Raw genomic sequence first — 11,222 nt, 5'->3', positions numbered from 1 at the left:
TTCAGAGGGGGTTTTAGAGACGTATGAAAGCGTTCCAATGCATTTCAGGCGTTTCAGGACGTTTGAGAGGGGTTTTGGGGGACAGAGGCTCTAACGGTGGTTTTAGAGGCGTTTCAAAGCATTTTGAGGCGTTTGAAGAGGTTTCAGAGGAAACTTCAAAGGCTTTTATGTGAATTTCACGGAGATTTCAACGCGTTTCAAGACGCTTCAATGCACTTCAAGGCGTTTAAAAAGGGTTTCAGAGGGGTTGTAGGGGGTTTCATAAACTCCAGGTGAATTTCACGGAGGCTTAATGGGGGCTTGAGAAGCGTTTCAAGGCGTTACAGAGTGGTTGAAGGGGTTTCCAGAGGCTCGCAGGTGCATTCCACAGAGATTTTATGGGAGTTGCAAAGCGTTTCAAGGCTTTCCAAAGCGTTCCAGGGTGTTTCAGGAGGTTTAAGAGGGATTTTAGGGGCTTCATAGGCTCTCAGGTGAATTTCACGGAGGTTTCATGTGGGTCTCAGAGGCGTTTCAATGCGTTTCAGCTGTATTTGAGCGAGATTCAAGGGGTCTTAGATGAATTTCACGGAGTAGTTCTCATTTCGATGACCTTGGAGTCCCTTAAAGAATCATTGAACTCATCACTTGAAAGCTACCTGAGGCTATGCGAGGACGAACCTTATATATAAAGCTCTTACAGACAATTAACTACGTTGGTATATCCAATGACCTATACTCAATAAGAAGTTCTTGGAGATCCTCAAACAGACAATGAACTCACCCCTTGACAACACATTTGGAAGAGGCTGTGTAAGCATAAATTTTATTCATAATGATCCAGTAGATCACTGATGGCTTAAACTCCAGGAATTTCTTGAATACTCCTATACAATAATAGAACTTAGCATTTGATGCCTAAGGCTGTGTGAATATGATCATCATTCATAATGCTCTTAGATGCAACTAGTAGTTCTCGTAGATTCGATGACCAAGGATGACCAAGGGAGTTCTTGGAAACCTTCTTGGAATGCTTGAACTTGCCATTTGATAAATCATAGTTGTGTGAGTATGAACCTTAGTCATAAAACTCTTAGAAACAACAAATTACGTTGGTAGACTCGATGAGCTATATTGAAGGGAGTTCTTGGAGTTCCTCAAACAGATAATGAATGTTATAACTTTAGATTTTCTCTCCGTGTCATTATTTTCTATACACAACTACTTCGATGTTTTTACTTCTCTTACCTTGACTGTACTGTTGTACTGACCAGTTATGTAAAACCTAAGATGGACGTAATACAGAAGTGAATTTCTAATCCGAGTAAAAGCGCGTTTCTACCGTGAAATAACCGAAATTACCCCGTGAATATTCTCGGCTACAACAAATATTGACGACGAGGATGTCGAACAATGAAGGTTTGCCGGCTGGAGATGAAAATCGACGAAATCCTGCTGCTAATCTGGTGCCTCCTCCGCCGCCGGCTGCGGCTGTGCTTGCTCCAATTGCCATGCACTCCACGTTCACCATTGAGCCTTTCGATCGCCATAAAATGAAATGGTCGCGATGGGTGGAACGTTTGGAAGGTGCATTTTTGCTGTTCAACGTTCCGGATCATGCAAAGCTTCCAATGCTGCTCCACTACATGGGAGGGGAGACATATGACACAGTCTCCGACAGACTAGCTCCGGAGAAGCCGCAAACCAAGTCTTACGACGACATCGTTCAGTTGCTCGAGAGTCATTTCAATCCACGTCCGTTGGAAATCCTTGAAAATTTCCGATTCTGGTGCCGCAGACAAGGAGACGAGAGAATGGACGAGTCCATCGACGATTATTTGATCGCGCTCAGAAAGCTTGCGATCACATGCAATTTCGGAAATTATCTACCAACGGCGATTCGAAATCAGTTCGTATTCGGTCTCCGGGACCGGGTCATTCAAGCAAGACTGCTGGAGGTTCATGGTCTAACCTTGGATAGAGCTCGTGAGCTCGCTGTGTCAATGGAACTATCTGCGAAAGGAGGACAAGAAATCCAGTCTCGTGCCAAGTCTGAAATGAACTTCGTGGAACATCCAGCTACCAAAAGTGCCAAAGCGAAAAGTGCGGGAAAAAGTTCAAATTCTACCATCGGTGATGCAAAGAGGAGTGCTTGTTATCGATGTGGTAGTGTCGGACATTTCGCGAATAAGTGTGTGCATATCAAAACAGTCTGTAACTACTGTCGTTTGGTGGGCCATATACAAAGGGTTTGCCAAAAGAAGAACCGTGCTCCTGAGAGAAGCGACACTCATCAGCTAGAATCTGGCGAGTCGAGTGAAGAAGACATTGAGAAAAGTGATCTGTTGTACACCGATGAAATCTGTGGACTCTATGATAACGCTGTCGAGTCATGCCGTGTGGATAAGTTCTGGATTGAACTGTTCGTGAATCAAGCTGCAGTGAATTTTGAAATCGACAGCGGCGCTCCTATTACGGTTATCAGTGTCAGTGATAAAGAGAAGCTTTTTCCGAGTGTGCAGCTCAGTCCAGCCGATCTATCGCTGGTGAGCTATAGTGGTAATGCAATTCGATTGCTCGGAAGATGCGCTGTGTCCGTGAAGTATGCTGAGAATACCTACCGTTTAATGCTGTATGTTGCGGAAACCAAGAAGCATCCACTCCTGGGGCGAGGTTGGATGAAAGCGTTGCACATTGATTTGCGAAGATTCTATGAAGAAGTGCATACCGTTTCGGAAATCAGTCCGGTGAAGAATACGTCAGAAGCGGTGAAGGAGCTGATTTCGCGATACAACAGTGTGTGTGATGGTGCAATGGGAAAAGTTAAAGGGTTAACAGCAAAGCTGCGTTTGAAACCAGACGCTCAACCGGTTCACTTGAAAGCTAGACCGGTACCGTTTTCGATCAAGCAAGCTGTCGAGCAGGAAATCGAGCAGATGGTAAGGGATGGAGTGCTTGTGAAAGTTAACCATAGTTCGTGGGCTACGCCGGTGGTGCCGGTAATGAAGCTGAACAATAAAGTGCGTCTTTGTGGTGATTACAAAATCACAGTAAATCCGAGGTTGATCGTTGATGAACATCCTCTTCCAACTGTGGAGGAGTTGTTTGCAAATGTCGCGGGTGGTGATAAATTCACGAAAATCGACTTGTCTCAGGCGTATCTTCAACTGGAGGTGGACTCTGACCAACAGGAAGTTCTCACGTTGAGTACGCACATGGGTCTGTACAAGCCAACGAGACTCATGTACGGCGTAAGCTCGGCGCCGGCTATTTGGCAGCGCCTGATGGAGGAAATTCTCAGTGGCATACCGGGCGTCACAGTGTTTATTGATGACATTCGCATCACCGGGCCGAATGATAAAGTGCACCTAGAGTGACTAGCTGAAGTGTTGAAACGGTTGAGTGAATATGGAATGCGTGTGAATCTCGATAAGTGCCAGTTTTTTTGAGGAAAAGATCGAGTATTGTGGATACATTATTGACCGCCGTGGAATTCACAAAGTGCAGAAGAAAATTGATGCTGTGCAGAATATGCCTGTTCCTCAGAACAAAGACCAAGTGCGATCGTTTGTTGGGCTAGTGAACTATTATGGACGATTCTTTCCGCAATTAAGCACGACAATCTTTCCGCTCAATCAACTCTTGCGTAATGACGTGCCGTTCAAGTGGTCCAAAGTGTGTAATGAAGCTTTTCAAAATGTGAAGAAGGAAATGCAGTCGGATCGATTCCTAGTACATTACAATCCAGAATTACCGCTAGTGCTGGCAACCGATGCATCGCCTTATGGAGTCGGCGCGGTGCTCAGTCACATCTTTCCGGACTGATCTGAAAGGCCGATTCAGTATGCGTCCCAAACGCTCAATGAAACGCAGCGCAGATACAAACAAGTAGACCGTGAGGCATACGCCATAGTGTTTGGTATCCGAAAATTCTACCAGTATCTGTACGCCCGCAAATCTGTGCTGTATACAGACAACGAACCCGTGAAACAAATATTCTCTGAAGCGAAAGGTTTGCCAACAATGTCTGCATTGCGTATGCAGCATTATGCAACGTTCTTGCAGTCCTTCAGCTATACGATTAAATTTCGACCAACGAAGCAGCACTACAACGCAGACGCGTTCTCTCGGCTTCCGCTGAATGTCACAACACCAGATAACGTTGTCGAGGAAAGCGATTTGCTGGAAGTAAGTATCATCGAAACTCTTCCGCTAACAGTTGAAGAGCTGTCGAAAGCAACTGCAATCGATAGTTCGGTTAAGATACTACTACAAGGACTGAAGAATGGCAAAATGGTAGACGGTAAGGAGCGATTTGGAGTGGACCAGAACGAGTTTTCTCTACAGCAAGGCTGCATAATGCGGGGCATTCGGGTGTACGTACCTCCCGAGCTTCGCAGCAAGGTGCTCGCAGAGCTGCATTCGGCACATTTCGGTACTACACGTCTCAAATCGCTTGCCAGAGGCTATGTTTGGTGGGAAAGAATAGATAAGGACATTGAGGAGTTAGTTAGAAACTGCGCATCTTGCCAATCGACGAGACCGAACCCGGTTAAGGTTACAACACATTGTTGGGAACCTCCCAAGCAACCATTCGAAAGAGTGCATGTAGACTTCGCTGGACCTTTCATGGGAACCTACTTCATCGTGTTCGTCGACGCCTATTCCAAATGGCCAGTGGTCAAAATCTTGCGAAACATCACTACAGCAACAACAATCAACGCCTGCAGGGAATTCTTCACGACGTACGGAATACCATGTGTACTGGTTAGCGATCATGGTGTCCAGTTTACATCAGGTGAGTTTCAGAAGTTTCTAAGGCTGAATGGCGTTTTCCATAAAATGGGTGCCCCATACCACCCCTCCACCAACGGGCAGGCGGAGAGATTCATCCAAACCTTCAAGAATAAGATGAAAGCTCTTCGCTGCGACAAAGTGGGAATGCACAAAGAGCTTTGCAACATTCTCTTGAATTACCGGAAAACCATCCACCCAACTACAGGCAAATCCCCATCTATGATGTTGTTCAACCGCCAAATCCGATCCAGACTCGATCTAATGCTGCCTAGCTCGGAGTGTTCGGATAAAGTTGACACTAAGGTTCGATCAATTCCGGAGGGAGGAAGAGTTGCTGCTCGTGACTTTCTGGATAGCGAAAAATGGAAGTATGGATACGTCGTCGAGAAACTAGGTAAGCTGCATTACAACGTACAACTCGACGTTAACAGGATCTGGAAGCGCCACATTGACCAGCTTCGTGAAGTGGGACAGAACCTTCGCACTGAGCCGTTTGTAGATCGTCCACCATCTCCAAGGAACTTGCGGTCGCATTCACCCCAACAATCACCTACTGCGGAGCCAGTGGGCACTCAAAGTGCTGCTTCATCAACAAGGACAAACGCGGAGTCCCCACAAAAATCACCTGCTTTTTCCATACCTGATGACCAACCACCGATACCAGCGAGAGTACCAGAGGTACCTATCCGGCCGGACGTAACAGGTGAACCAAGCCGATCTGAACAGAAGCCAACGCCTAGACGTTCGAATAGAGTGTCGAAGCCTCCAAGAAGGTTGGACTTATAGTAACATGAAATTCTTATTAAGGGGGGAAGAGCTGTTATAACTTTAGATTTTCTCTCCGTGTCATTATTTTCTATACACAACTACTTCGATGTTTTTACTTCTCTTACCTTGACTGTACTGTTGTACTGACCAGTTATGTAAAACCTAAGATGGACGTAATACAGAAGTGAATTTCTAATCCGAGTAAAAGCGCGTTTCTACCGTGAAATAACCGAAATTACCCCGTGAATATTCTCGGCTACAACAATGAACTCTCCACTTGACAGCACATAGCTACATGAGGCTATGCAAGTATAAATTTTATTCATAAACCATAATACTCCAATAGATCACGGATTACGCTTCTCGTTGAGCCATTGAACACGTCGTAAACACCGCTTAACTCTTAGTCCGTTTTTTTTTCGTGAACCAGCTTTATCCCTAATCTTTAGTTATAAACTGCTCAGGACAATTTAGGTTACATTACCTCAACCGTAGCAAGATGGTGGGGTCAATATTAACCAGACAGGTACGCTGAACGTGCACTACGCCATAGTTGTTCGAAAATCCTAACATCCTACCCGAGCAGGGGAGAATAGCAAATTGATAACAAAAGAATCCCATAGCCTGTTTTTATATCATAAGTTTTTTATTGTTAACTTATCAAAATATATCTTTTCAATAACATGTTTTGTTGGGCAATCTTATTTGGTTATGTTCAAGTTATTGGGATATATCCACAAAATAACATTTGAATAATATATTTTATTGTAGAACAAGTTTAGTTATTATTCTACTATAGAGAATATACAAATATGTGATGAACAATAACACAACAGTAACAAGTTCACAAATTACCTGTTATTAAGTTGTGATTGGTCTAACAAAACATGTTATTGAGTTAGTCTTTCAAGAACATTTTTTTGTTATGATATTTGTTATTTTGCCGCTTATGACAGACAAGTTTATAACACAATATGTTATGCAAATAACATAAAAATTACTGGTTCTATTATACAGTTATTCATTCAAAATAACATATTTTATTATGCTTTTGATATTTTCTTCTGCTCGGGTAGGAGGGTTAATGGATGGACCTAAATAGATTTTACCTAAATGGATTCTACCTTGGTCGAAGGATAGTTTGTCGTGGTGGTGCATTCGTTTCCGGCGTCTTCCTAGGGAACGTAGTCTATATAGATCGTAATAATGTGATAGACAAGGTATCGTCATTCACATCGGATGATCGATCGACGAGAAGCGGGATCATTTTGTGACGTACGATCGCAGCAAACTTGAGTGGACACTAGATTCTTCTTAAGGTGCACTGACTAGAGTGGGCTCTATGAGAAGAAATCCCTAATCTCACTTTTATGCGGGCATGCGACTAGTTATATGACCTCTATCGAGGTGACACCTGGTGGACCGGTCCTAATAGCCGCGCTTTTTGTCCAATGGACGCACTTCTAGACCTACAACATTCTCACAAAAATCCACATTTTCACCGCACTCCTGAAACTCGCCCGAATGTAACATTTTTGGTTAATCGAAACCACACTTAAGTATAACCGCATTCCCGTCACACTAGTGTCGTATTTGGTAAAAGAGGCCGGACCACCTGGCCCCACCGCCTTATTATCCCTGGCTCTCTTTCTTTCCACCGGAACTTTCCCTCTCCGAACCAAAGAGCACAAAATTGTCCAAAAACGCATTCCACGTTGCAATGTATCCATCCACCCGTAGACACCAAGTATCGATGGTATGCAAAAAGCTCCTCATACGAATTCAGCGATGAATTTTCTATTGACGGTTTTTATATCCTAGCATTTTTATATTTTTGAGCTTTGGATTAGTACAATTGCTAGCTAAATTTGAGCACAAATTAAAAGTTTATTTTACTTGGGGTGTACGTTTCCTCTTTTATAACAACCTTTTAAATTTAGCTGTGTGGGTTAGGTACTTCTATTTAATTTTTGTTGTTTGCACGTACAGTTCAAATTAATTATATAAAATTCACTTAATTTCGGATCACTCTCACTTCCAAGATTGATTATCTAGCCGGAAATAGGTCAAGCACCCTAAATCATATAACGGACTACAACTCTAATCTCTGACTCTTGTTGCTCTGCCTGATTGCAACAATAGTCGCTGGCGCTGGATAATCGACCATGGGACTCCAGCAAAAGAAAGATTGAAAAAAAAAAACAAAAAATAAATATTTTTTTTTTAATTTGGAACTTCTTAGAAAAAATGGAAAATGGTTACAAAATATATTTAGGGGATTCACTAAACAGTGTAAACTGATTAAACTGATTAATCGTCGCAACCACCAAGGCAATATTTGATTATTTCATTCGCAATTTCATGAAACATTTTTCTATAATCAGATAATCATGGCTTACGCAGTGATTAAATCTGTTTAGTGAATACCCGTATTAACTGGATTGGAAAAATGTTTTCTTGTGTTCTTTCATCATTGAGTTTTCCTTCAACTAAAAAAAAATCAAAAACTTTAACCAGGTGTCTATCTTATCTAGAAAAGCTGGGCGTCAGATAATTCATTCATCCTGAGCACAGTAGAACGGCACGAACGCTATGATAGTGCACTTGACTTGATGATCTCTGATATTAGTGTTTATAAATCAAACTGACCTCGCAATAATCACTTATTTCATAGTGATGCAAAGGCGCACTTAATTGCATTTTAAAATTATTGTGCAGAAGCCATCCTATCCCGCACGTGACCCGGCATGAAAAAGAGCAAACCTCCCGTCTCTCTCTCTCGCTAAACTAGATTGTCAATGAACGAACGCAATAAGGCAGCAAGACTCACCTCCAGTGGAATCATGATGAAGGCCACCATCAGGTCCGCCACGGCCAGATGGCAAATCATGAGACTGACTCGGGACCGCCGGTGCCGCCTGGATCGAAACAGGGTAATCACGACGGACAAATTGCCACCGGCTGCGATGATGAAGAGCACGCAGTACACGATGATGACGGCCACGGTCGTTTCGGTGTGACCTGTTGGTTGAATGGAGAATGAATAGGAAAACTTTGCGTTATATGTATATGGATATCAAAACTAAACAATCGTCGATGGATGAGAGACATCTATACAGGGTATGGAGAAATTGGCTGCATACTAAAACTTATTATAATGCATACAATATATTAAAACCATAGAAAAACAAACGTTCTACTCTACTCGCTCAGCATGGTTCTGCTTTTTTAACGAATAATTTGAATGTTCTCTACTTTTTAAATTGGTTAATCGCAGCACTTGTTACGCATTTCCACCTGTTTGATACTTAATCTACAAACTCTCATGAACGCTTGGGAAAGTACACCGTGATTAGCATAGGGTTATTACGCTTTCGCGACGAAGATTTAGATACAGACTATTTGGGATGTAGAGTTTAATGTGTTCTAAGTTTTTTTTCTCTTTACTTAAGCTGAATTAATAAACAGTGTTAAAGTTTGGACCATCTAGTACAATGAATGATATTGTTATAACTCGAAAGTATAGTAGATTTGATCCTGCACGAAACCTGCTTTGTGAACTGAATGATTGATAATGTATTGTTCGTGAACAACACGTACACAGAATGTTTTTCCATCCTGTAGCTTCTGTTGAACAATTCAACCCCGCCCCTTCGGTGCCTTCAAGAGATACCAAAGATGAAAGGATCCTGATAATTAATAGACACTGCTGACAACTATGTATAGACCCGACGACGGCCTGGCTGGGCCAAATGGGTGGTGGCATCGGTGTCTGTGATTCGTTCGTTCGTTTGTTTGTTTCACCGGAATCGAGATTTCGCGAAAAACAAGCATTAATTAGCCAGGCTTGTGCGAGCATAGACGACCGATTAAGCCGGGTTTCCGGTCAACTCAATGACGCAGCATAAACACCACCAGCCAGCGCTAGGAATTAAATAACGGAAATGAGATGAAATCCGATTCCGAGACATTAGCGGGGGAAAAGATGAACAAGCTTTTCCTCCATTCGCTTGAATTGATTCTGGTAAAGTTCCATGCATAGAAGGCTTACAGCAAGAGGGAGATTTAACGTCTGAAAACAGTCCTGGCAGGGTTTTGGAAAGTATCCAGACAGGATTCTAAAGAGAACCCTGGTAGAATGCTGAAGAAAATCCTTGCAGAATTCTGAAGACAGTACTACCAGGATTCCGAAGATAATCCAAAGAGGTTTTAGAAGAGAACCCTGTAGGATTTTGAAAAGAATCCTAGCAGCATTTCGAAGACAATCCTTTCAGCGTTCTGGAGAGAATCCTAATAGAATTTTGACGAAAATCCTAGCAGGATTCTGAGAAGAATCCAAACAGAATTCTGAGGAGAATTCTAGCAGGACTCAGAAGAGAATCCTAGCAGGATTTTAAGGAGAATCCCAGCAGGATACTGAGAAGATCCTAGCAGGATTCTGAGGAGCACCCTAGCAGGATTCTAAGGATAATCCTAGCAGGATTGTGAGGAGAATCCTAGCATGATTCTGAGGAGAATCCTAGCAGGATTCTGAGAAGAATCCAAGCACGATTTTAAGGAGAATCCTAGCAGGAATCTGGAGAATCTTAGCAGGATTCTGAAGAGAATCCTAGCAGGATTCTGAGGAGCATCCTAGCAAGATTCTGAGGAATATCCCAGCAGGATTCTGAGGAGGATCCTTGCAGGGTTCTAAGGAGAATCCTAGCAGGATTCTGAGAAGAATTCATGCAGGATTCTGAGAAGAATCCTAGCGGGATTCTGAGGAGAATCCTAGCAGGATCCTGAACATTCTAAGTGAACTCTAGCAGGATCCTGAGGAGAATCCTAGAAGGATTCATAAGAGAATCCTAGCATGATTCTGACAACAATCCTAGCAGGATTTTGGGAAAAATCCTAGCAGGATTCTGAGAAGAATCCTAGCAGGATTCTGAAGAGAATCCTAGCACGATTTTGAAGAGAATCCTAGCACGATTCTGAGGAGAACCCTAGCAGGATTCAAAGGATAATCCTAGCAGGATTGTGAGGAGAATCCTAGCATGATTCTGAGGAGAATCCTAGCAGGATTCTGAGAAGAATCCAAGCACGATTTTAAGGAGAATCCTAGCAGGAATCTGGAGAATCTTAGCAGGATTCTGAAGAGAATCCTAGCAGGATTCTGAGGAGCATCCTAGCAAGATTCTTAGGAATATCCCAGCAGGATTCTGAGGAGGATCCTTGCAGGGTTCTAAGGAGAATCCTAGCAGGATTCTGAGAAGAATTCATGCAGGATTCTGAGAAGAATCCTAGCGGGATTCTGAGGAGAATCCTAGCAGGATCCTGAACATTCTAAGTGAACTCTAGCAGGATCCTGAGGAGAATCCTAGAAGGATTCATAAGAGAATCCTAGCATGATTCTGACAACAATCCTAGCAGGATTTTGGGAAAAATCCTAGCAGGATTCTGAGAAGAATCCTAGCAGGATTCTGAAGAGAATCCTAGCACGATTTTGAAGAGAATCCTAGCACGATTCTGAGGAGAATCCTAGCACGATTGTAAGGAGAATCCTAGTAGAATTCTGAAGAGAATTATAGCAGAATTCTGAGGAGAATCCTAGTAGGATACTAATGAGAATCCAAGCATGATTCTGAGAAGAATCCAAGCAGGGACCTGAGAAGAATCCTAGCAGGATTCTAAGAAGAATC

General features: G+C 42.9%; 1 protein-coding gene across 1 annotated transcript in view; it reads right to left on the bottom strand.

Annotated features, from left to right (window-relative positions):
• LOC109428047 (adipokinetic hormone/corazonin-related peptide receptor variant I) overlaps window positions 1–11,222 on the bottom strand; it is a 142,657-nt gene that overhangs the window by 79,083 nt on the left and 52,352 nt on the right. The window contains exon 2 of the mRNA XM_062857179.1: window positions 8,372–8,562. Within this exon, the coding sequence (XP_062713163.1) occupies window positions 8,372–8,562 (191 nt within the window). The remainder of the gene's footprint in view (window positions 1–8,371; window positions 8,563–11,222) is intronic.

The sequence above is a fragment of the Aedes albopictus genome, chromosome 3 (genome assembly GCF_035046485.1).
Source record: "Aedes albopictus strain Foshan chromosome 3, AalbF5, whole genome shotgun sequence".
Classification (NCBI taxonomy): Eukaryota; Metazoa; Arthropoda; class Insecta; order Diptera; family Culicidae; genus Aedes; species Aedes albopictus.
This window is presented reverse-complemented; position numbering and strand designations above follow the sequence as displayed.